This window comes from Coffea arabica, chromosome 2e (assembly GCF_036785885.1).
Source record: "Coffea arabica cultivar ET-39 chromosome 2e, Coffea Arabica ET-39 HiFi, whole genome shotgun sequence".
NCBI lineage: Eukaryota > Viridiplantae > Streptophyta > Magnoliopsida > Gentianales > Rubiaceae > Coffea > Coffea arabica.
In genome coordinates, this window is record NC_092313.1 from 67,051,367 (window position 1) to 67,078,240 (window position 26,874).

The 26,874-nt window shown below is 34.4% G+C and overlaps 2 protein-coding genes across 3 annotated transcripts; one reads left to right on the top strand and one right to left on the bottom strand.

Annotated features, from left to right (window-relative positions):
* Positions 1–595: 595 nt before the first annotated feature.
* LOC113732716 (protein CANDIDATE G-PROTEIN COUPLED RECEPTOR 2-like) lies at positions 596–4,296 on the bottom strand. Its single transcript, XM_027258654.2, has 6 exons — positions 3,798–4,296; positions 2,511–2,702; positions 1,363–1,525; positions 1,170–1,272; positions 993–1,074; positions 596–917 (listed from the first exon to the last, which is right to left on the bottom strand). Exons 1-6 carry the CDS (start codon positions 4,116–4,118, stop codon positions 840–842), a joined length of 939 nt encoding a protein of 312 aa, XP_027114455.1. The 5' UTR covers positions 4,119–4,296; the 3' UTR covers positions 596–839.
* Positions 4,297–10,242: 5,946 nt separating this feature from the next.
* On the top strand, positions 10,243–26,461 carry LOC113729338 (uncharacterized). 2 transcript variants are annotated; one of them, XM_072080746.1, is made up of 18 exons: positions 10,243–10,434; positions 12,262–12,575; positions 13,191–13,675; positions 14,150–14,228; positions 14,551–14,592; positions 14,727–14,789; positions 16,051–16,100; positions 16,180–16,207; positions 19,846–19,914; positions 20,029–20,139; positions 20,219–20,279; positions 21,952–22,065; positions 22,206–22,327; positions 23,361–23,418; positions 23,822–23,869; positions 24,510–24,550; positions 25,084–25,239; positions 26,107–26,461. In XM_072080746.1, exons 2-18 carry the CDS (start codon positions 12,273–12,275, stop codon positions 26,176–26,178), a joined length of 1,902 nt encoding a protein of 633 aa, XP_071936847.1. In that variant the 5' UTR covers positions 10,243–10,434; positions 12,262–12,272; the 3' UTR covers positions 26,179–26,461. The 2 variants fall into 2 exon arrangements, with proteins under 2 accessions (XP_071936847.1, XP_027109446.2); XM_027253645.2 differs by having other exon boundaries at positions 25,113–25,239.
* The last annotated feature ends 413 nt before the right edge of the window (positions 26,462–26,874 follow it).

Consider the following 26,874-nt stretch of genomic DNA (forward strand, 5'->3'; position numbering starts at 1 on the left):
ATTTATTTTTGGGTTGGCATTGAAGGCATTTATTTATTTATTTCAAAAGACTGTGCCGTACCCTCCTGATAAGGTTGGAACTTATCACAGCGCTCCCCTGATGCTTCAGGACAATGTTCTGCAGATGGCATTTCTAGCTCTATAGTTTGTAACTGGTAGTGGCAGCTATTGTGTATTGGTGTCTTTTTTTTTTCAGTTCTGGATTATCTAGTAGCCTGATTGACTTAGCTTTGTATTAATTTAGGGAGTCCCCCCAACTTTGTAAGCTCCAGTGTTGATCCTAATAAAAATCGATACTTGGGATAATATAAAAAAAAAAAAAAAAAAAAGGCCTTCATTCCTAGACAAGTCCAAGGCCCCGTTTGGGATCATGATACTTCTAATAAAGAAGTACTTTTACGTACTAAAATTACTAAAAATATGTTTAAAATATTCGGTAAAAAATCATCCTAGGAGTAGAGTTTTTAATGTTAAAAACACTTTTGTTAAAAGCTCAAATTTGATGCTTTTAGAGTAACTTTTGCGATTTAAAAAATAAAACATCAAATTTAATCATTTTATCCTGTATTATAAACCAAATAAAGAGATAGAACACTTATAAAAAATTTTAAATTACACATTATCCAATACAAGAAGTAGCATTCCCAGTCCCAGCAGTTCGGCACTTTTGCAAGTCCAAATTAGTTAAAAGGAAACTACAATTTCAATTTCAAAGCATACTGCCTCATAGTAGTGCTTTGACTTTATTCCTTTCCAATTTCAATTAGAAAAGAGATGGTTCATACTATTTACACATATACACTAACTAGATCACCTTGTGATGTACAATTCGGTGCCAATCACTCCCAATCAGCATCAAAGAAACCAGCATCTTTCATCTCGGAATAGTAGACGTTTTCTAGGTTCAAATCATCCTCCTAATCAAACAAAATTGATGATCTACTGAGCATAAAAATAAAGAAAAATAAAATTTCAAGACAGAAAATGATTACCTGAAAAAAGTCTGCAAGAAATGTTACATAGAGTAGCGGAAGATACAAGGCATGATAGCAAACAGTGGTGATCTCATTCAGCCTGCAAATGCATTAGAAGATGACCTTCAGGTATTCCTAAAGAAAGAGGCTTTGAAGCTTAAACTTATTTGACAACATCAACTTATGAATGCGTACCAGAGGCCAAAGGCAGCCCCATTTGCTGCAAGTGCACATGCAAACAACGCCAAGCCATTCAAGAAGAACATGATGGTTATATAGTTGTAGAATGCGGGTCTTGCTGCAAAGAGAAGCAATCAATCAATCAACCAAATCAAAATATCACACCAATAACTTAAACAGCAGTATACGCAAGAATAGCTGTACTTACCAGGCAACCTCTCCCTCCATCTAGACCGATAGACACAGAATATGAACCCATACACTCCAGTAAGCAGTAGCCTGTGAACAACCCATAAGCCCCATTTCACCCTATGGGACTCCTCATTGTTATCAATAAACAGTGGAATTCCAAACCCAAATGTGTAAAGGCCCTAGGAAAAGCAGAAGAGATCAGTCTCTGACTGTACAGTAAAATAAAAAGGAGATGTTGATAAATTAATCAAAAGCACATGGAAGTTACATCATAGGCAGACACATGAGACAGACAATAAGATGCTCAAAAAATCAGAGGCTTAAATGATGTCAATTACTCAAGTGCTCAAATTAATAGCAGTTAAGACATGTAATAAAATGATGTACCACACTTTTAAAAGGATTCAAGGTGAAAGAAAACAACAGACTCATTTTGGTAGGAGATACAGTTTTTGATGTTCGAGTAACTTAAAAAAGGTGAAAGAAACTTTAGCCCAACAAAACTCCAAAGTTTCAATTAATCCACACATTGAAAAGAAGAGTGCGATACATACCAAAAGGACACCAAGAAGAATATACTATAACAGCGTACATAAGTACACCAAAAAAGAATTATCAATCTCCTTTTCAAGTTATTGGAAAACATAAATGAAATATCTTACACCAATTAAAAAAAATTACCAAAATGCATTCAGATCGAAAATTCACTGTCAATTGAGTTACTCATAATTAACATCCTTTCGACTTTGGCAACAAAAAAGTTTCCTGGATAAGGAAGAATACAGTGTAAAACCAAAGGTAAAATATTACTGAAATGCATTCAAGAAGAAAGTTCAGGGCCAACTGAGTGATTTATGTATCAGTAAATTGTCGGTACCCTTTCAACTTTGGCAACAAAAACCTTCCTTGGATAAGGAAGAATACATCATAATACCAATATATAGAAAGTGTTCCCATTTCTCTAGTTAATTGCACTTCTATGTGTCCTTGAAGAAAAGGAGCTGTAGCTTGTTAGCCTTTTACTTTTTGACAGCAATATTAAGCAACATCGAGAATATCTTCCATAAAGCCATTTCCCTATCTTTATCTAATATTCCTGCAAAACAAGCACAACCAAGAGATAATGAATTTAACATAGCATGAGTGTATGACTTGATTTAGTACCTTGAGAAATATGTCTACACCAACAATGATGCCTGAGATACCAAATGTCCGCGTTAAAGCTTCCTGTCCACTAGCATAATTTCCTTGAAGTAAAAAGGCCATTAAGCTTACTTCAAGAAAAAGCATCCCTGATGTTGTAAACAAAGATAAGATGCTCCAAGCTACTTCTTTTCCTGATGTACACTCCCATGCCTGAAGCATGGAAATTTTCAGCAAAGTCATACACTATAAAATAATCCCACACGGCATAGCATAGTTAAAAAAAAAAAATTATAACAGAAGAAAACTTTAAAAATATACTTAGCAAGTTGTCATTTGATTGTTGACCTCATTATGAAAGTGGAAATAGAAAGCTCACTCTCAAATCATTAACCTAATCAACATCTGGAAAGGAAGCCATCAGAATGACTGAAACTGAGAACATGATGAGTTTTTGGCTTCTTCAGGTCCATGTGAAGCTTAATTTGCCATAGCAGCCATAATACCTTGGGTGCTGCTTTCTAACATGAAAGTTTGTTACATGTATAACCCTCGACTTGTTAATTTTCCAGGGGCCGGGGTGCAGAGGGACATCTAGGCACAAGTTTTCACCAACATGCAGTACAATATAATATCCGATATGAATCCAAGAATTTGAGCCACGTTTCCAAACTTAAATGCGAGGAAACTGTTAAGAAAAGAGTTTGCCAAGGCCTCAAATGATACAAGCAGATACAGCTGATAGAGTTATAAACCAACAAAAGTACAGAATATTCTTAGTTAGATATCAACAGCAGCAAGTCAATTCTTGTGAAACTTGTAACCCAAATTTTCCAGCTAAACGTTTATACATAAGCTTCCATTGCAAAAGAACTTCAAAGGTTAACAAGAAATGAACTATTAAACAAACTCCAACTATTTAAGCATGAAGTACAACATTTCAAAGCAGCCCCACATATTTCCACTTTCATTTCCAAACACCTCGTAAAACCCAGGAACCTAATCTTGAACAAGAATTCCCAAATTGACAAAAAGAACTAAAATAAACAGAAAATTGTAATTTGTATCGAGAAACCATCAATAACAACGTGAAATAAGAATCCCAAAATTCACAAAAACAGTGAAATGAGCAGACCCAAAAACAAAATAGACACCTGAACAAGAAATGTCAAATTGACAAAACCCACAAAAATTAACACAATAGAAAGAAATTACAATGCCGAAACCATAAAAAAACAAGAACTTGAACAAGAAATCCCAAATTGGAAACAACAACTAGAATAATCAGAAGGGATCAAAATAGCAAACCTGAAGAGAACACCAGAGCAAATTGAGCAATGTAACAACCCAGAGAAAGATATAGTACGCGATGATAATATGAGATCGGCCATTAAAGAGTTTTGAAACACTTTTCTTAGCCTGAAAAGCTAAATAGAGTAAGAACAAAGCAGTTGGGATTATCAGAAAAAGACTGTGCCATATTCCATGGCATTCCCATAGCCATCCCTCATATTTGCCGCCTCCTATAGCCTCCGCCGCCGCTGCTGACGATGATTCTTTTGAGGATGACGGAAAGGTAACCTCTGTTGCCTCTGCTACTACTTGAAGGGCTTCTTTTAGACCCCTCATTCTTCCATCAAAAATTCAAGATCAATTCAGGCAGTTAATTCTCAGAGAAAATGCTTTACTAGAGAAGTATTGATTACTAGATTATGCAGCTGGGCGTCATGGAATTTCAGAAGATTAGCTTTCCCATAGGGGTTTCTAATTTGGAATTTTGGTCTCGGGGGATTGGGGTTGTTTTGGTTGACTTTCTTGGGAATTGGGTCATGTGCATCACCAGTCCAACCGCTGTTTGGATTGTGATATTTTGGAGAAAATTTGTATGTTTTTCATGAATTTTTTTTATATAATTTTTTATATTTTTATTTTAAAGTGTTATACTAATTTTTTCCTCAAAATTTTCCAAAAAAACATGCAACCAAATGGGCTTTTTTCCATTTTTTGGGAGATGGACCAAAAAAAGAGGGTCTTTGGAAAAAGGGACAATTTCAGAGGTTTCTGACAATAATATATTATTTAGCACCGTTGAGATTTAATAATTTAACATAACTCCCTTATTAGTTTTAGTGAAATATTTTTTTTATACAATTTCTTATTTTTTTATTTCATATATATCATATGTTAAAGAAGTGCTACACTAATTTTTTTCCTAAATTTTTCTAAAAAAGCAATCCAAACGGCTTTTTTTCCCCACTTTTGGGTGATAGAGGAAAGAAAGTGTCTTAGAAAAAAAAAACAATTTCAAGGTTTCTACAATATTACTTAGGACATTTGAGATCTAAGAATGTGACATAGTTCCCTTATTAGTATTAGTGGAGTATAGAGGTGGCAAAATGGGCTGGATGGGCGGGATTTGTTTGGATTCGAAATGGAACTGAATCATATGGATTTGGACCTAACATTACCCATATGTGTTTTGGGAATAACTTGGGCGGGATCACTTTGGGATGGGTTTAGATTGATCCCGCTCAATACCCAAATCTATTTTCTATATTTTTTTCCTTTAATTCTTTTTTATTTTTTATATAACTTTAATATTTTTATTTATTAAATTTATTTTGATCTTATCGTGAATTTATATTTTCCTGAATTCACTTATACTCTAGAACGATCAACAGTTACTTTAAAAATACATAACATTTTGGTAAGAATGAACATATCTTCTCACTGGATTAAACCAAAAATTGGATTAACAAATAAAGGAAAAGATAGATATATAGTCATATTCCAACCTTACCCATAATGTTGTCTGACACAATGACTAGAAACAGGATTTTTTAACACCAAATTCATTCTTACTGACATTCTTAAAATTTTCAAAATTTGATACAAAAGAAATTCACATTAAATGCTGAATAAAGCTAGAACAGAAACGCAGAAGCTGATTAAAAATTGATAACATGGTTGCATATAGAAATCTATGTAGATAGTTCAACAATTAGCATAAAATCAACATAAAGGGTACCAACAGTTGTTAGTAAAGCATTGATTCTTGTAGACACCAAAATTTTACCAATTCATTTTATTTTTATTGTTATCTTTATTTTTTTTAAGTTGTTTAAATGATATCATTTTCATTTAATTGGTTTTCTTTTGTAGAAAAGTGAAGAAAGGAAAAGAAAGAAAATGGAAGTGAAAAAAAATCAGATTTTCGCAAAAAAAAAAAAAAAAATCAGAGATGAATTTTTTTGGGAAGATATTTGGGCCTAATGAGTACCCAAGTATTTCCCAACATTTCTCATCAAATAATGGGTACAATTGGGATGCATTCCATTTTAAACCTAATATCAAATTACAATACGCATCCCGCCTAAAGTCCTTTTAGGTATGGGTAGCCCATTGGGACTTGGAACAAATTACAACCTCTACTGGAGTAGGACCAAAAAACACAGCCAAAAATCAGGCAACAATTTGACAAAACCTTTATTGCTACAACAATCTTTTAACCAAAAAATTATGGATGCTAGCTGTTAAAAAAAGGGTTAATTGCACTTTATCCCCTTTACGTATAGGCTATTTCTCAATTTACCCCTCCCCACCAACGTTTGTTTTTCCACAATTTACCCCAAAAACTAACGATCAACCCTAATGGAGATAAACAGAATAATGAAAAGACAATTACGTAATATCCTTAAGAAAATAATGAACAACCCAAAATACCCATATATCTAGGTTTATGAAAGGGATAAAGAAAAGTTTCTAAAATTACTCTGGAATAATGAAGGAGGGAAATTTCCCTCCATCTCGCACGTGGGACAAAAAGAAAAAAGAAATTTGGAAGATAAAAAGTAGGGAACCTTTTGTCATTGTCGATCATCTTTTCTCTCTCCTCTATCAGCCATTTTTCCCTCCATCTTTTCTCTCTTCTCTATCTACCCATGAAAAGTGCCCACATGCATGCAATAAAAAGAAAATATAACTGTCCAAAACTCTTTTTGATTTATTCATGTATAGAGCAAAATTAAAGACAATAATAATAGATTATTAATGAAAAATTCTTACACTGTAATTTGAGTAGCAGTAAAATCTTCTTCTCGGATTTTCAAGTGTCCAAAAGGTGCATAATGATGTCTCTTTATCACATTCACACACTTTTTGGGGCGATCTTTCAATATTATTTGAAGCACTTGTGACATTTTTATGATACTTTTGGTTGACAAAGAAAAATTTTAGAAGCTGTTAGATCTGTTGAAATGAAAGGAAAAAAATAGGCTGCAACTAGATGGAAACATGAAAGAGAAAAAAATAGACTAAAAAGCATCAAACACCTCTTTTTATAAGTCATTAAGGGACATTTTAGTCAACCAAAACAAACGGCTCTATTCCAATGGCAATTTCGGCATCTTGAAGTTTTTAACGGTGCAATTACTTAGTTGGACTGACGGAGGGGGTAAACTGTGGAGAAACAATCATTGGGGGGTAAATTGAGAAATGGCCCATGCTTAAAGGAGATAAAGTGCGATTAACCCTTAAAAACATGATGTAAGAGAATGGTGCCACTGGGCATCATGTACCTACAGAAAGCGCGCGATTCTTGACAAAATTTACTTATCATATGAAAAGGAAAAATTGTTCAAAACATCCTTCACATTTTGTAAAATAATTTTTTTCATCTTTTACTTTTAAAAGTGTAATTTTCCGTCTCATACAAATTTACATTAGTCAAATTTGGTCCCTATTTAGGTTTTTGATTAGTATTTGGCCGAAATCCACTACATTCCTTACATTTTTTAGGGGTGAAAAAATTTATTTTGTGAAATGTGAGAGACGAAAAATTCATTTTTTGAAATGTAATGGATGAAAAAATTCATTTTTGTAAAATGTGAGAGACAAAAAAATTGAATTATGTGAAATTTGATGACAATTTTGCCCATAAAAAATGATCATGTGCAAGCCACGTGATGGATTCCGACAAAAAACTAGTCAAAGACTTAGGTCAGGACCAAACTTGACCAATGTGAATTTGTAAGGGACGTAAAATTACACTTTTAAAAGTGAATGACGAAAAAAGTTATTTTGCAAAATATGAGAACGTTTTGAATGATTTTCCCATATGAAAAAGCTAATCTTTTATTCAAAATCTGTAGATTGCTCTTATTTTTTGAATAAAGAGAAGGAATAATTTCAAAAACATATCTTGAGGTTTCTGACAATTATATTGCCCTTCTCCGAAGTTCTAAAAATATCACTAACCTTCCTTAAAACCAATTTTCTTCTAACGATTTAGTCCAATTAAAAAAAAACAACAACAATAAAAAAATAATTTTAGGTGTGAGAAGATTTATTTATGTCAACAGTGCCTCTCAACTATTATACTGGTTAGATTAAATATTTAATCTAACTTGTTAATTTATTCCATACCTTTTTTTCCATACCTTAAAACAACTTTAAAAATTCAACAAAACAATTTTTTCCATACCTTAAGATTCTTGTTACCACCACAATTATAAGAAAAATTAGCCTAACCGAAATCTCTTTATATTTTATTCCTTTAATTTGTCAAGGACATAATTATTTTGAAAAAGGATGCCTAATATTGGATATCTTTTTAGATGCCAAAATTAGATTCTCCATTTTACATTTCAAATTATGGTTAATTTAGTTTGTAAATGGTTTAATTGTTTCTCATGTCTAAGTGCTTTAATTTATCAATTGCATTACGTTTGATTTCTTTTGTTTGTCAAGAATATAAACATTTAAAAAATGCACCTAATATTGTCTCTATTTTTAGATGGCAAATTAATTAACTTTTTACAATCCAAATTGTGGTTATATATACTTAGCAAATGTTTAACTCTTTTTCTTCACATATATGTGTAATTATCCTAAATTATAAGGGTAATATAGTCATTTAGCCATTAGTGATGTAAGCAGTGGGTCCCAAAAGATTGACGTCAGATAAGTGAAAATTTTAAAACCTCAGAGGAGGACAGTGAAATTGTCAAAGCCCTCAAGGGAGGATTCTGAAATTATACCTAAATAGTAAGAGTTTAACTAAAAGAGTGGAAATCCTTCACATGGTTGAGTCTGTTTGCATTGGAGTTTTAGGATTTTTTTTTTGTAGAAAAATTCATTATAATAGTGTGATGTATGAGGAATAAAAAGGTAATTGAAAAATATATTAATATTTTAAAAACTTTTCTTGAAAAACTTGCAATTCAAAGTTTTTATTATATATTTTGTTGCGACTCAAACTTTGTTCTACAAGTAAAACGAACCCTTGGTGAATGTAAAATTGTAAGTAGATTTGATGCTTGCATTGTAAAACATGATTACATTAAACTTTCATGATATTTTTCATATTAATGGCTTCATGGACAAAAAGTAAATCGAAAAATTTCATGTTTCGCTTGACAGATCAGTGTTCGCTACGAGATTTGGAGATAGGGAGGGATTAAGTGGGAGGGGGTAAAATAGTGTCTTTGACGTGTTGGAGAGGGGCACCAAGATTGCATCCAAGTACAAAATAAAGCGTTACTTTTGCCCATTAAAAATTTTAATAAATAGTTGTATCTTCTAAATTCTAATCTCTTATTGTATAGTATTAGTACAAGCAAATTTAGTCATTGTAATTAGAAAAAAGTGTATAAATATAATAAACAGAAGTTATTATTAGTGTATGCATTTATAAAGTAAGTTGTGTGTAATTTAACTGTATTAACCAGTATCCAATAGAGACTTGTTAGAAAAACTATTTATTAAATATGTATAAGTGGACTGATTCAATTATGCCTACTACCCAATTATAATCCACATTCATTCATTTTGACACCTTTATTTATATTACAATGGGTTGTCACATTCATTCATTCATTTATATTACAATCGGTTGTCACATATTAAAAAATGATTAGAGTGTAGCTTGATTCTTTCTAGGTAGTGTTATATTTATAAGAAAAAGTATCTGAAAGCAAGTTTTTTTTTGTTTGCTTTTGCATGCATTTATTAACAAGAAAGTTAGTCAATTTCTCAATATTATCACTCACTTTCTTGCATTTTGTGTCTTACAAAAATTTGCATTATTTATACAAAGTATCCAAAGGCCATAAGTGTTTTGTAAGTCAGGAGATTATTATGCAGATAAAGTAAATATTGTTGTTCTTTTTTTTTTTTTCAAATTAGAGGGAATATTATTGGGTTTAGCCATGGTTCAAAGTCGCGGTCGCGGTTGCGGTCGTGGCCCGGACCGTTCTACATCAGTTTCGACATATTGGTCACGGTATTGGCAAGACGCAAAATTTTGAAATATTTAATATTCTAAAAATTGTAAAAAAAATGATAATTAAAAATAATTAAAAAATTAGCAAAAATAATAAAAATTCGAGTTAACTCGAGATGACTCGGGGCGACTCGGCTGTTTCTATCCAATTCGAAGACGTCTCGGCCGAGTTCTCGGTGATTCATTATCTCAGAATTATCTCGTCTCGATATCGGATCGGAAAATCCCGTTCCGACGACTCGGCCTAGCTATCTCGGTCTGTCAGGATAGAAGATAGGAATGAACATTAGTGGAACGGCACCGTTTAAGGAATTGGGAGAAATTAGTTAGCTGAACGGCACCGTCTAGCAGATTGGGGCAATTGCTAAGTGGAACGGCACCGTTTGGCCAATTGTTTAGTTAGTTGCGGTTGTTAGTTACAACAATAAATGGGGCCCACCCTCTGTAAGCATCAAACAGTTAATACCAGAATTTGTTTTCCTTTTCCCTCCTTCCTCTCGTGCTTTTCTCTCATCTCTCTCTCTCTACTATCCTCTCACTCTTTCCCTAATTTTTCCCTTAATCTTTAAAGATTTCCCCAAATCGATAGTTCAGGCCATAACACGGTCTCGGCCGAGTCTTTGAACCATGGGTTTAGTGGACTGGCGCCTAAGTGCTTGCTAGGTAATCGTCAAGAGTGTTTATTTTTTGCACAATAGTTAGTTTGGAAAAGAGTGTGTACAATCATGTAATAAATTATGTATAATGAGTGAGCACTCGTACTAATAAGTGAGCACTCGCTAAAGAAGCCCAATATGATTTTAAGATTTGCTGAAAGCTGCAAGCTGAAAGAGACATGCAACTTAGAACCGAGAAGTTAGCATTTTATACTATCAATGTATAGTTAGATTTTAGCTCCTAAAAATTTGCTAATTAGATAATTCTTAACCTTACATTGATGCATTCTTTTTACATGCCTATTTTAGTTCCTAAAAGTTAGCCAGTTTTCGACCTAATTCCCTTTCAATTTTCCACGTTCCTATCCTACCCCTTAATATAATCCTTAATCTTTATTTTTTTTAAAGTTTTTTTTCCCAAAAACGTTATAACTTGTCCGGCCCCCTTGATTCCCGCTCCCTCCTCAAAAAGATAATACTTCCTTTATCAATCACTTTCCCACATTCAAATCAGAAGTCAGAACTCAAATTTTCCCAAATAAAGCTGATAACTCTCATTATTAGAGGTACGAAATCCCACTTCATAGTTTGTCATCATACATGCCTTATGTTGCATCTCTTTTCTTGAATTTTCATTTTCAGAAATGTGAAAATCAATTTTCTTTTTGCAGTACATTGTCGTTTTTTAATCTCAAGTGGGAAATGTTTCGTATGTAGTGATGCTTTTCATTGCTTATAGAGAATGTTAATGAAGAAACCACCAACCTGATCACATTCCTCGCCAAAGAATTCTCGGTACTCATGTATGCGTGTGTCAAAAGTTTGTTTAGAGAATGTTTCTGTTGATTCATGGAGGTTAAAAGGTTGTTGTAGCATCATTTCGTGTGAAGGACAGTGTTGATAGGCTAGACCTGTACATTGGAAAGAAATGTAATAGGACACAAACAGTTTTAAGCAATGTCTGGAGATTCCCATTGGAGTACAAAGTAAACGTAGAACCTCCTTTTTTTTTTTTTTTCTCTTTTCGTGCTCAATGAGCCTACTAGCCTGTGCAGCCTGAGCCACTGTGCGATAGCTTGACTTAGAACTGTAATCTTTCTACGTTTAATGAGCTCAATGAGCCCGCTAGACTGTGCAGCTTGAGCCACTGCACACTAGCATAACATATGAAGTTTTCATCCACCCTGAACAAAACAGATTTCTCAATGTTTCTGTATTCCTGATGGACACGGAGAACTCACACCTTCAGCATAGGAGTAGGGAAATGGGCAGGGATTGGGGGATATGTTGTAGTTTTATCTCCTTTTGCTGTTAATGCTCTTCTGCATTCAAATATATATATCCTTCAATTTGTAATGCTAGGAGGGAAGTTGTACATTCTAATCAACTGTTTTCTTGAGCTGTTTGAGCAAATGAACTAATTTATCAGAAGTTTGAAGTTCACATGTTTGATCCTGTCGGCATTTGCTTATCTTTCTTAATCTATTGGAAGTTTCTTAAAGCCCGAATACACCAATCTTATGAGGATATTATCTACGATGACTTAATAGCATGATTTAGATGCATGCATTTGAGCAACGTGCTTCAGTAGCTCTGCTTTAATAGCATTAGGAAATTTGAGAGAATTCCTTGGTTTATTAAAATGAAGAAAGCAACTCTAGGTTAGCAAAGATTGTCATTTGGAGGACTCATGTCATTCACAACAATTTAGTTTATCATAAATTAGTTATGCAGAGCCTCAATAATTTGATGCGTTCATTTGGTAATCATGAAAAAGCAAGGCATGATTCTCGTCTATCTTAAACTATTGATCCAAATTTTGCTTCTAATGAAGTTATTGCCACAATGGATCGAATGAGGCCCGTGCATGTGAGGCAGGCAAGTGGATCAACCACGCCTACTTCAAATACACCTTCCTTACAAATGAATTCACCATTGAACCGTCACATGCATTCGGGTTCAACTGGCAACTTGAAGAAACCACAACATACAAAAGCTGCAGCTCAGAGGCTTGCTCAGGTCATGGCACACCAGATGGCTGATGATGAAGATGATGAGGATGATCTTCTGTATGAGTACAATCCTTCAAGTCTCTCAGCAGGTATTGGGCTTGCAAGTTCAAGGCCAACAAGAGCTCGCTCTCCGATGGTAATGTTCTGATTTTGTTTTTGGTTTTATCTGGAGAAAATGTTATACTGTCTACACATTTACACTTTATCTGCATCAAGCAATAGCAACAAATGTATCTGAAGACTTAAATTCATGACAAATTGCAGCTGAGTGTCAGCTAAGTATTTGGAACTATCAGATTCAGTTATGGTTAGGTGCAAAGGCTAGAAGATACTTTTTCTTGTTTTGCTAAAGCATTCCTCTTCGAAATTACCTCAACATTTGATAGCAGAAATTTTCTTTTATGTTACGCTGCTTTTAATACTTTAAACTTGTAGATATGTTAGTTTTGTAGCATGTAAGTAATGTTGTCATCTGAATCCCTTTTACAGCAGTTGTCCATTTCTTCTCTTAATCTCCTATTGCTCAAACTTGTTTTAGCATGTATACCACCTAAATAATTTGAAAGCACATGTGCAGGGTGAATATGTATTGTCAATATTGGTGTGCCTTTTTTAGTTTAAACAGCTGTACTTGTTTATTCATTAACATGTACTTCTCACTTGTTTAAACATCTTTCTGTAATGGCCATTTTTAGGATCATAAATTTTCCCATGATTTTAGGCCTAAAACTTTTCTGTCAACTGTTCTTAGTCAATTCGCAACCCCGTGGAACAGTCTTCATCCCTGCGATCCGCATCAGGTTTGCGGGCATCTCCAGCTGTCAACTCAGTGGAAAAGCAACCTTCATCAGTTCGTTCAACGGGAAACATCCGATCATCTCATTCCAATTCCTTGGAACAGATTCCCTCCAGTCATTCTCTTGTAGCAGGTCGATCAACTCAGTCGAATTCCTTGGAACAAATCCCCTCTAATTATTCTGTTGTAGCTGGTCGTGCATCTCAATCAGCAAGCTCGGTGGATGAAGCGCAACCTCCATCTGCGAGTAATAATTCAGCAGTCAGTCGAACATCTCTATCCAATGGTGTTGAACAACCTCTCTCCGCTCGTTCACATAGCCGTCCAAATCTTGGTGTCAAGACAGTTCCCATGGTACCCCCCGCTGTACCACTATCACTTAGGTCCAATGTATCCACTATTCCAGCTGAGGTTCAACCAGATAGTCATAAGGATAAAAGGTATTCCTTCTACAGCTTTAAGTGTTGTACATTGGGAGTTACATCTACATTGTTTCTAATGTCTTCAATAGGCAATAGCAGAATTCTTATTTCTCCCCAAGTCTTATCTACTTTTAGAACTTTTTTCGACTCAAAAACATGTCTTTGCTAATAAGTGGGAAAAAAAAGTAACTACCAATTGGTTTATCCCTTTTGACTTTGCTTAAGAATTAGAAAAGTTTAGCTTAAGTACATGTCTACTTGGTTTTCATTCTTCTTAGTTCAGTTGATCATAAATTCTTCAAATAAGCATATGTCCTACAGCTGTGGTTCTTACTGAATGATGTCCATGAATTGCTTCAAGCCCTTATAGTATGTCTTGTAATTTCTAGCAATTGTTACATATCATGGTTTAAGTAAGACTAAACTCTTTCTATTTTACTAATGCTTATGCAAACTGTAGCTCTCATTCTCTGAATTTCGGTGGACAACCAGGTTATCTTTGGATTTTGGAACTTTCAAATACAAAGAAGCTGGCCAACAATTGTCCTCCTCTTCTGACCTACAAGATCAGGTCTGTTGATCTATCCATATATTAAATCTGCCTTTGACAAATAATGTGTTTTTCTCCTGTATAGAGATGAATCATTCTTGATCCTACAATTCTTGTGTAAAACAGTTCCCCGTGCACATTTATGACATCATAATCACATGGTCTTGATCTCCATAATGGACTTCTAGTAACTGCTTAGGAAAGTTATAACTAATGATCATTGGTAGAGTAGTAACTTTCAAAAGATAATATGTAGGTGTAGTAATGTACGTATTTTAATTGATGTTTACAACATTAGTTCATAGCTTTTGAAGATACTAATGAGGTTCAATTCAAATTGCAGATTGACATGCTCCAAGAAGAAAATGAAAGTTTAAGTGAAAAGGTGAGTCTGGTTGATTTCATGCTTCAGCCCTTGTTCTCTTATATTGGTTATTTCAAATGCCTGGTTAGGAGGATGTTTTGCCACTGGATGTACAATATTTTATCCTACTTCCATCTTAATATTTTCTTTTTCAGGTTCGACTTGCAGAGGAAAGATGTGATGAAGCAGAAGCTAGAGTTAAGCAGCTTGAGAAACAGGTAATCCTGCAAAGGGATCAGCCAACATATTGTTGCAATTCCATCTGCATTTTATAATACTGGTAGTTTTTCCAGTTGAGTCAAAGTTGATTGTTTTGAGTGCTTATCATGCTTGATTTTGTAATCTTCCTTTTTTATTGACAAAGTGTGAAAAAAGGCAAACAGGTTATAAAGCTATGTGAAGAATTTGTATAAAAGGAGAGTTAACATCTTACAATAAGTTCTAATAGGATTTGAAAAGTTGCATATAGCTTTGTCATCAGTTGGGCCCTTTCTCTACCTTTCATGCATACTCTTTGAACAGAAATTACTGAATAGATTTAGTAGTTTCTATCCATTGTAAAAATAGTTTTTCTTCCCTTCCACGCTGTGCCAGTGGAGCCGAATTGTCCCTCTCTGGCATGTGTCTTGCAATGCCTCCAGAAAGCTCTGTCCAAGTGATGGATTTTTATTGGATTCAAAATAAGGTAGATAAATCTGGCTGTTTCAGAAAAAACCACACAATGAAATGTAGATTGCCTACATTTCTTGACTCCCAAATCATGTGCATCAATTATTTACCTAGCAATATTACTATAGTGCAATCTACAGTTGCAAATAATTTGTAAGGATATTCTCTGGGTCTTTCCAGAAGATAAGATGCCCCTCTTTTGCATAGTAATGCTTTCCCCAGATTGACTCTATGTACTATAGCAACTACTTTTAGAAGAATGTTCTATAGCATTTAGTTTCAGAGGCTGCTCTTGCCTTTCAGGCTCCAATGCTTCTCCTAAATCTGATGCTTTTTCTGACTTCACTGTGATAGATCCAATTAATCTGTTCCTAGTAATTGAAAGTTAAGTGAAACTGTCACGATGGTGTCTATTTACTATTCATCTTCCTAAGCTATACCACCTTCAGCCTCACATGGATGTGTTTCCCTCGCTGATTTTCATCCCACTTGATGCTATACCAAAACTGCAAACATGATTATTACCTGCCTGTTCCTAAGTATGCCCTTCTTGTGAGACCATATTTCAAATAGAATTGTTAGTTATAAGTTTTGTTAGTGGGAACCTCTGAGACTTTGCTCTTGTGATAGTGCCCAGTGCTGTCTAAACAAAATGGTTCTTCTCAACAATCATCTATGATGATGTCATTTATCTTTCGTCCTACATATGTTCTTACTGGCACCAATGATTAGCAACTTTCTAGAATGATGTTGTTTGGCTACTATGTTTGAAATGCTAAGTTGTTCATGACAAGAAGTTTGTGTTGTTAGATTGCAAATCTCGGAGAAGGGACATCATTAGAAGCTCGTCTCTTGAGCAGGCAAGATTTTAAACTCTTAACATATCTATCTTCACAATTGCCTTCTCAATAATGAAATTTCTTTGATTTTGCATCACAGGAAAGAAGCAGCTCTACAACAAAGGGAGGTATGTACAATGAGAAAGCTGTTATGATTCGATGAAAGTAACTGCCATTTTTGGTTTATATCTGTTGCATAAGGTGCATTGTTATAGTTTTATCAAATGCACATTGCTTACATTCTGTTTTCATGTGAGTCTTTGTGGCTGCATCTTCAGCTCTCATTAGGCCTAATTATTTACTTGTACCAAGTTGCAGATGCTTTTTACAGTGTGCAAAGGATGTTGCTTCGATTATGCAATATTTCTCCTTTCCATCCTGGACATTATCTTTATCTAAAGTGGATAGTGGAGTTGGAATGACATGTGATTTGATTGTGTAGAGAATAAAACTGAGTTTCATTCATTTCTTTAAGCACTCAATCTTTTAGCTTTCATGATAAGAAGCTCTCATTCATCGCAAACCCTTGACCTGCTAGAAGGCATAGTGTGATCTGAAGATGAACCCTCCCTGAGGAAAGAGTTACTGTGCCTGGTATCATCTTATTTGCAGCAGGATACTTTTGTTGATCCTTGTAGATGCTTCACTTTTTACTTGCTCCAAATGAACCTTGGGATGTTGAGCTTATTTATTGTGAAATTAATGAAATTTGGCAGTTTGATGCAACGAACAAAATAAGTTACTCCAGAACACAATTTTTTCTGTTGTTAAAGGTCCAGCATTTTTAACTGAATCCAGTTTTCTTAATAATTTGAGTTGGTCATCTAGTTGTCTTAGATCATAGGATCCTTGCAAGATACGTTTCTGATAACTCTTGGTAGTATGTAGACTGAGGAAATATTCATTTACTTGAGAATATTTGATAGAACAATCAATAGTAAGTGTATTCATTTCCCCCTTCTAAGCCTACGGCTATATTAAGATGGAATAATTTTTGAAAACATTGTTTGAGAAAAACTTCAGGCACATTCTCCAACAACCATCTTATGTCAGATACCATACATCCAAAAAGAAATTACAGTACTACTTTTATGACAACATTTAGAACATTGGATAACTATTTTTAGGTGATTGTTTAGTAGAAGCCGTTTACCGGGTTGTCAGCGCTTTAAATGCTAGTTTAGGTTGTTTACAAATTTTTTTAGTATTTCTACCAAGATGAAAGATCTTCTGTCTAAATTAGAAGCACTAGCTTGCCAGGTCAATGTGGCTTTGAAAAGGTTTTCTTTTGATAGTTATAAGTAGTGCTAGTAAATGGTTGCAGACATTCTACAGTCTCACAAGGAGGATTTGCTGAAGGTTTAGTTCATGGGAAAAATTACAATTGGCTTCTGTATTGAAATCTTTTGTAGGTTTCATGGTAAACTGACTGCACTTGAATATTCCATCAGCACTATTCTTGATAGCAAACAAAGCCTTTGCTAATTCCCTGACAGATTCAGATATTTTACTGGAGAGTCCTATTATTTTGCTTTGATAATTATAGAAGTTTGAGTTATGTTGTCCAATGATATTGCCTCAGACCTAATCTTGGTTTATCCTCTTTAACTCTTATAACAATAAAAAATTCTTGATTTACTGGTTAAGAGAGTCTTACTTACGTTTATCTCCACATGCAAATGGGTACATGTATGAAAGTCCATTTTGAAGACATTGGCGTATTGGACCAAAAGCTAAGTGAAATCTACAAGTTAAAGCACAATGACAGATATCGTGGGACTATTTGATTGAAATAGAAACGCCAATGCAATTGAATTTGCAATTTCAAAATATTATGGGGAGAATATCGAATCAAAAGTAAAAAGAAAAGCTTTGCAAGCGTGTTATATCACATGCGGTGCACTTAGTTTTCAATTGTGCTCAAAGCGGAGAAAGATTGTTGGAACTTAGCTGTAAAGTTTCAAGATAAGCATATGTTTTGATCTTTGTTAGTCACTTTATTAAAGCTTTCTGTATGAAATGTACGTATGAACTTATGGTCTTATGTTTCTATTGAGGTGCTCCTATGTTATTGTTGTCCAATATGACAAATCTGTGAAAGGTGATATTATCATGACAAAGATGCGAAGATGAGAGTATTAGATTTTAGGGCGTAGCAGTTCTCTAGAGCTATAACATAATAGGAGTGTACTAATTACGTAAGTGGATCCATACTGGCGGTTTTTTCTTGTTTCTTCAAGTTGATCATGGCTTTCTTCAAAGATAGAAGCTGTTTGTCAAGTGATAACAATGCTAGTTTGCATCACCTTCCAATTTGCGAAGTTGTATCCCTTCTCTCAACCTACAGGGTTTCTGATCTGCAAGAAGTAGTATTATGCAGTTTTGTTACCTATTCAATTGGTCCTGGAGTTTATTATTAACATCCATATTTTTTAAATGATCTGTACTCTTGACCATCAGAAATAAGCCAAAGTTATCTCTGGTCATTACTGTTCATCTAGTTATCAAATTGTTTTTTGACCAGGGCCTGTTTCGTTCTTCCACTCTGTGGCATCATTATTGGAAATCTCTTTCAGTGTCAGGATTCCTCTTCTATAGTTCTGCACTTAAATCTGATGTCTTCTGAACAGAGTCTGAATCCAGTGTTAGCCACTTGACACCTTCATGATCTAGACTGAAACAACTAAGCCTCCAAAAAGTACTCATTTGTATCCTTACGAATTGATGTTGGATTCAATTTAAGTGATAGTCATTTGTAAGGAAAAGGATTTTTCCTTGAACTAATGTAAGTTGAATGCAGTACTATTCTTATCCATTTATTTGTGGTCCTTTTGGCTACATGAAAAGGTATTGCATTGAAATGTTTTCAAGGGTCTTTGACTTATTTGACGAATAATGCAAAGAAAGACATTGCACTGCAATGTTTTCTAGGTTCTTCATTTCCACGGTGAGGACATTAGCCTACGAGTATAATTGACATGAAATGAATATTAGTTATCTCTTCTTAATGGCTTTTCATAACTAGATGATGACAGAATCTTTCTCTAGTTCTAATGGTTTCAAAGCTTAATTTGATTACTTTATTTTTTTCTTTTCCTATTTTAACCTGTATTTGGTTTTGAATTTGTAAAGCATTTAATCTTCTTGCATGATATGACTAGATTGTTTCAAGAAATCACTTAATTTTACTTGTTTGGCGCCTAATCAGATTACTGAAATAGTTGGAGAAGTGAGCATCTTTTCCTCCAAGGAGTTGACTATTTAATTGGTTGAAGCTGATACTGATAGGCGTATATTAGGGCTGAAAACTACAGTTGATGTATTAGAGAAGCTGTATAACAGGATTAGTGACACAGAAATGCTGATCAACTGAGGTGAAGGAACATCACTCTTGTTCTTCCTGGATGAATTGTTTGTACATGTCACAGTTATACGTGCAACAGAGTGATCGAACATCGTGCTTTCTACAGAACAAGGGTTAGCTCTCAAGCAGCAAACACAGAAAATAATTTGTCATGGACAACAAGCGCAGCTTTCCATACACCAAACACGGCAAAAGATCTTTATAACTATATTTGGGCCCTAATCAGTAGTTTTCATTTGCAGTAGATCTTTTTTTTTATATTTAATTTTCTTTAGGAAGATTTCGCCACGGTGAATGTTCTTTTGTAAAACTTGTTGGGCATGTAATGTAGATGCATAAGTACTTATTTTAGACACTTAAGTTCAACCTTGAATATCTGCAAACTATGCATTTTACCTGCAGGCTGCTCTGAAAGCTGCAGCACAATATGCTGGACAAGGTGAGATTGAAGCATTGCGTACAGAAGCTGAGGTATCAAAACTTCTATCTTGTACATTTTGCTAATGGCATTTTCTGAGTCTTTTATGTTCTCAAGTAATATAAGATACATGGTGGCATGTTTTTAATTCTGTAACTTCGAAATAGACTGCTAGAGATGAAGCAAATTCTGCTCTGGAGCAGCTACATGAGGCTGAAAGAGAAGTTAAGTTACTCAGAACAATGACACACAGAATGATACTGACTCAGGAAGAGATGGTATGTTGTTTGTGCCATTGTTCATTGGATGTTTATTGATTTGTTTATGTATCATATGATTTACTGTCTTACACCTTAGGAAGAGGTTGTTCTAAAGAGGTGTTGGCTCGCTCGGTATTGGAGTTTATGTGTCCAATATGGTAAGTTCATTTAGCAAATAGTTTAAAATCATAAGAAGCTGATTCATTATTGTGTTCAGTTCAATTAATGTCATGGATGGCTTGATTAAATGGAAACTGAATGGAGAATTCTTTCCATCCTTGATTACAAGTTCTATGTGTTTACTCAGATTAAGTTATCCATTAAATCTATTTCATATCAATATCAATACATGTGTTTCCTCTGTGAAAACTAAAATCTGCTTTGTGACAGAAAGAAAGGCATTGAACAATTGAACTAGACATATAAAATCCCTGAAATTACAAATACAAAAGCTTTCCACCTGAAACCATTTGAGGAAAAGAGGGAAAAGAAAATTAAAGTACTGTTTAATGCAGACGGTTTAGAGAAATTTTCCAACTCTTATGTAATTGTGAAAGAATCGTCAAGGAGCAGATTCGGCTCACATGAATCCGTGGCCTTCTACAGCTAAAAAATCCACTCTTTATCCAGTTGCTTTTGGCATCTCTCTTCAACTATTTAATTGATTGCAGTCATCTGAGTTATCTTTTGCACTCACTTATAAGATCTTTCCACTATAATAATGCTGAATCCAAGACAAGTAAGCAAAATTTTCCATATTATAGATAAAAAAACCAGTCCATTTTGCCTCAAAAAAAGAGTGGAGTGAATAACATTGTCGGACTGCAAACTTTTGCTCATCAAGATTAGAAAAATACTTGTAACTAGTTTCTGAGTGAGTCTGAAAAGTCTAAATACCATGTGCAACTTGCAATATTACTTTGTAGAGTTGGTAAAGGTCTCGTGTCATGTCAGATGGTAGCTGACTTTGCAAAACTAACATACATCCTGTGTATTGGTTTAGATCTATGGCAACATTTGAATAACCTATTTGCTATCACGAGTTCCCTTTTGAGTACCATCTATGCTAAGGAAGAGAAACTTGGGACTCTGGGATACCATCTTACCATTTAGTGTCTTCTCAAATCCATTAGATGCAGGAGCATATAGACCTTCTTGTTATTCAATCCTACAACTGGTTGATTATGTGGTTCGTTCAGAGATTATTCCTGTAGTTATCAGATCTATTATCCATGTGCAGCATATTTCTTATGATAGGAAACTGTATGTCTTGCAGCCCTATTATTATTCTTTTTATAGCTGCAGCAACAGTTATTTCTTCTAGTTAGCATAGAATCTCAATTCTCTTGCGGTTTTCTGAACCCTTAAAAAGATACAATATAGTACTTTCTCTTCAACAATCTACTTTCTGAACCCTTAAAACTACACAATATAGTACTTTCTCTTCAACAATATACATTGATCGTCTGTAATTCTCCCACCACATTTCTACAACACATGGCCTTAGTCCACTACTTGTATTGGCCAAATCAACTTTAGGTCTTATTTGTCCTTAGGCGTAATACATATACTACCTTGGTTACCCCATTTGGTCAATGAGTTAGACGGCTGATTACCATATGGATTCTGCAATTTGGAATAGAAGTGAAGACTTTTCAAATGCTATTCTCTTCTTCACCGTATTTAATGTTTAGATAACAATGTCTAAACCACATTCACTTCTGGTCTTTCCTTAGGCAAGGGGATTATATGTCAAGGAACACCCAAAAACAGAATCAATTTTCTGTTTCTCTTCTGTGAGAGGTTGGTGATTCAAACTTGTTTTTATAGGTATTCACGCAGAGCTAGCTCCAGCTAGACATAAATATTGGTCCTCTTTTGCCCCACTTCCCAATGAAGTCGTCTTAGCTACTGGCGAGAGAGCAAAAAATGAAAATGCCTCAGGTAAAGTCTCTTACTCTGCTTGACAGAATGAAAGAAGAAAACAAGTTTCATGTTTTTTGCTTTAAATAATTATCAACTGGATCGTTTATGTTCTTAGATTTGCCTTTGTTGCCTTCTCATATCTCTTCTATCATCTCCAGTAAATAATGATGTAGAGGAGAGAGACAAAGTTATAAAGGATAATCATGAACTTTCATCAGAAGGAAGTGTGGAAAGCATGCTTTTTGTGGAGAAAGGTCTGCGAGAACTGACATCACTCAAGGTTTTGACAAATACTTCTTGCCATGCTGTATGCTAGGTTTCTCATTTGCTGAAACTAATGCCTGTGGTACCTGTCACGTTCCTTAAAAGCTTAAATTTGTCTGAAAAGCTTTCAAGATACGTAGGTTATAATCTCTTTCATTAGTTTGTTTTAGTACAAAAATGTGATAAACTGAAAATTGACATGCAAATGTCCTCATGCTTTGGAAACCCTACAACTAACGAGGACTTTACATGATCTAAAACATATGGGAATTGGTACATCATATTTTCACAGAATAATCAGCAAATATCAACTTTTATATGGTGGAAAATGTTTTGTAACCACAATTACATTGAGCAGCGCTAAATTATCATTGTAGCACTGAGCTTGCCACACTACTAGAACATATCTGCTTCAATCGTCCATTCTTGATTTCTTAAGTATCTTTCAAACCTTTTTATGAGTCAGACATTGACTAAATATTTGTAGAAAAATGCAGACTCAGAAAATGATCTACATCTGGTAGTTTCTCACTTAAATACTAATGTCTTTGCTGTAAACGTTGTCCAGATGTTCAAGACAATAATGGAACTAAAGTTCCTTTACTAGGTTAAACGGTGAAAAAAGCACTTTTGGTGTTGGGCTTAAATGAGAACCAACTATTGTGATTAATCACGAAGCCAGTCTGCCGTTGAACTGTTTTTATGTGGTTATTTGTGGCATAACCTTCCTTATGCTTATCCCCGTATGGATTACTTGTTTGATTTTAATTCACTGTTTAACTTTGACATATGTTCGATCATATCAAGTGGCTGGTCCAAATATTAGTTCCACCTTCTTTAGATTGCATTATACTTTTAAACCTCTCTTGACTGAAGTTGACTAAAGAGAACAAATATCTACACATCTACTGGCAATTATGAAATGCTTCTACCATCATTTTCTGTTACTTTATGCGCACTTCATATCACTTGCCTTCTTATTTGGAGGTTTGCTTGAGGATTTATTGTAAATCTTGGCGTAGTTATTTGAATTCATTTCCCTGTCAAAGGTAGAAGAGGCAATAGCTGTTGCAATGGCCAAAAAGAGACGTCCAAGTCCAATAAAAGGTATTAATCTAGATTGTTTTTAGCCAAAGTATATCTAATAGTCAGTATATGATTCCTGCATCCCAGCATATGATGTATAGAAAAAGTTTCATACAGGCAGGTCATGTGCAAAGCTGAAGGACTTAGGTTAGAAAGATGTAGAAACCATAGAGAAAGAGTGCCAGACATGGGAAATAGTACATAAAAAATTAAAAAGAGATAGGAAATACCATCACATAATGCGATTCATTGAACTATTTCTTTTGCCTCAATCTATAGCTTTTTTTTTTTTTTCCCATGAGTCATCATATAAGTATCCCATCTGGTATTTTTTCAATGAAATGATCTGCTTTCGTTTCAGTTATTATTTCATTTATCAATCCCATTTGTCAGTAATTTTCCTCTTCTCTTGATATGCCTGTAGATGAGTTGAGACTACCAATTGAAGGGCAGCATTTTGCAGAAGCATTTGGTAAGTGACATCAATAGCACCGATTGAGTACCATTAGTACCTGATCTTCTGCTTTAGTTCATCCAACTTTCCTGATGACGGTTCTCTATCAAGGGACACATAAACATGAGCCTTGGCCAACTGATATGTCAACTTTTGCAGATTGCTTAATCAATGTCATTCTATGCTCTTTGTCCCAGTTATTATGATCCATAGAGGAGTTTTGAAGGCCAGAAACAAAGTTTTTGATTTTACTCTTTAAATTGAGAAGCCTGGCAAAATGAGTACTTTTAAGCAGCAATAAGTCAATCAACAAGAATATCCTTGGACGGTTAGCTAAACATGCATGGACTAATGAATCAACTATTGCAGTTTCATAGTTATTGTTGTCAATAGCTGTTACGTAGGACTTACTTTTGACTCTACGTTGTGGATACTTATAAATACATTGTTACATTATGCGAAGGGATTCTAAATGAAACGGCACTGTTCTTGTTATGTATGACTGAGATTTGGCACGAGGGAGATCACATATGACGGCCGTTTGTACCTAATGTAGACATGAAATGCATCAATCCAGATACTTCTATTAATATCGAATTCATTTTGGAAGGAACTTTGAACCTAATTATGCAATCTATTCTTGTTGCTTATATTTCAGAACTAAGCCCAGAGGAGTCTGAAGATGTACGTTTCAAGGAGGTATATTCATAAAGCTCTTTGTTTTCTTATTTTGTATTGAGTTTCTTGGTTGGTTATGTATTAGCCATATAGATTTTTGTGAGACGATTAGACATAAAGCTAACAATTTAATGAGACTCTCTCTTTCTCTCTCTCTCGAACAGACAACAAGTGTCAAGGTCTTTACATATCTGTTTGTACGTGTGTATTTCCACTTAAATATGGCAGGGATGCAGACAAATCAATGTAGTCATATAATAGGTCCTGAAATTGGTTGCCTGTTAATTTTGGAAGAATGAAGTCAGGACCTTGTAGTATTGTTTATAGTAATACTCAAAACTCCTCAAATTGTCTTCAATAAACTGCAGAAGACTATTGTTTATAGTAAAAGGAGTCCAGTAGCAAACGAATGAAAAATTTTGTACTTCAGTACTTTGCACATTTGAAATTGATCCACGGGTAACAATATTATCAATAGGCTTGAATAGAGCTTAAAGTGGAATTTCTCAATTCTATTAGTAAAATCTTTGAATCACATTCACATGATGCATCAGAAGCTTGGATGGATTTGTAACCCTTGCAGGCTTGGCTCGCTTATTTCTGGAGAAGGGCAAAGAATCATGGAGTGGAGCCAGACATTGCAGAGGAGCGATTGCAATTTTGGATCAGCCAGGGAAATGGAGTTCCAAACTCAAACACTGCAGTTGATGGTACACATAGATGCATCCCTGATTGCACTTGTTTGCTAATGAAAGCATGAATTTTAGTATGAGATCCAAATATAAGTGGGGAAACATTTTCTTTGTAGTTCTATTCAGTCTCTTATTGTTATTCCATGCCAATGAGCATATATCTAGCTGTCATTTCTTTACTATCAACCTTATTGATGTTTTCTTTCTATATCTGATAGAGTTCCAGAGCTTACTTTCATATTAGGCTTAGAAGTTTGCTTTCATACCAATGGCTTACATGCTTTAATACAGTTTCAATTGCCATCTTTGAAGCTTCAGCTATGAGAGATAAGGGTACTTGGTTTGTTTAGGCATCAATGAGAGAATTGAAAATATGCAGGCAAAATGTTGTCAAATTTTTCATTTTGTATGTTCTACCAAATGCCCATTTGATGTCCTAAAATATCAGCCCGTGATTATTTAGGTAGACTTGATTTACAGGTTCATTTATAAACCATGTAATAATTTATGTGTTTTTTTACATTATCATATATCACTCAATACCACTTTTCTTACATCATCATTCACTATTATAAGCGTGTTGCTATTTCATATATCGTATACTTTTTACAAAATGAGCTCGTAGACCAAATCTATCCAAGTTTTTTCTAGTTAGCTCAATTATTTTTAACAGTGTGTCACGATAGACATTCCCTCTCAAGTAGCTACTTTCTTGCATTCAATTGCTACTTATTGTTTAAAATGTCATGGTTATTATCTTGTTTTTAGTAATTACCGGTCTTCTCTTTTAACATTACCATTGGTAGCCATTTATTTTGTTTTCTCTTCTAGACCAAGCATTGCAATGATATAAACCTTAACGTACTTTTTGCCCTCATTTTGTAGCTGAACGTGGGCTCATTGAGCTCAAGAAGTTGGGAATTGAAATTCAATTGTGGGAAGAATCTCGAAAGATGATTGATCCTTACTCCAACCATAAGACACAGATGGACTACGAGCTTCAACATTAAGCAAATCTTTCTTTTTCTTTTTTTCTTTTCCTCAAGTATTTTAACTATTGAAATTTTGCGAGTCATTTCCCTTGAAAAGTGCCCAAGTCCTTAGATGAATGCTTTGTCCTCGTTCATTTGTGTTTATTTGAATGTTGTATACATCATTTAATAACATATTTATGTAATGAAAATACAAATTTTGAGTCAATGTGAGAGTCATTTAATAAAAATATAGGATCAGACTATTATTCTATTGGTATAACGTCAGATATGGCAGAGCCATTACGATGCTTAAAAGAGTGGGATCGAGAAGGGTTGAGTTGGGTTTGATAGTAAAATAGGAGGAATTATAAGTAGAATGTTCGGAATTTAAGATCTTCAACTAATAAAAAAAAAAGTGGAATCACCAAAATTTGATGGATGTATTTGTATTTGTCCATGCTATTGGTTATTTACAAAGAGCTAATTCCTTACTTCCTCATCATGCAATTGCATATACACTTCAATTTTTTTTTTCAAACTTTGTCCACTTCTTACAATTCTCCATTCAAATCTGTCCAGCTTTATAGTCAAATAAAAAAGTATGATTGTCTACATCTATTATGATTTCAGATAGTCTCTTTTTCTTTTCCCCATAGATATGAACTTCATCCACGAAAAT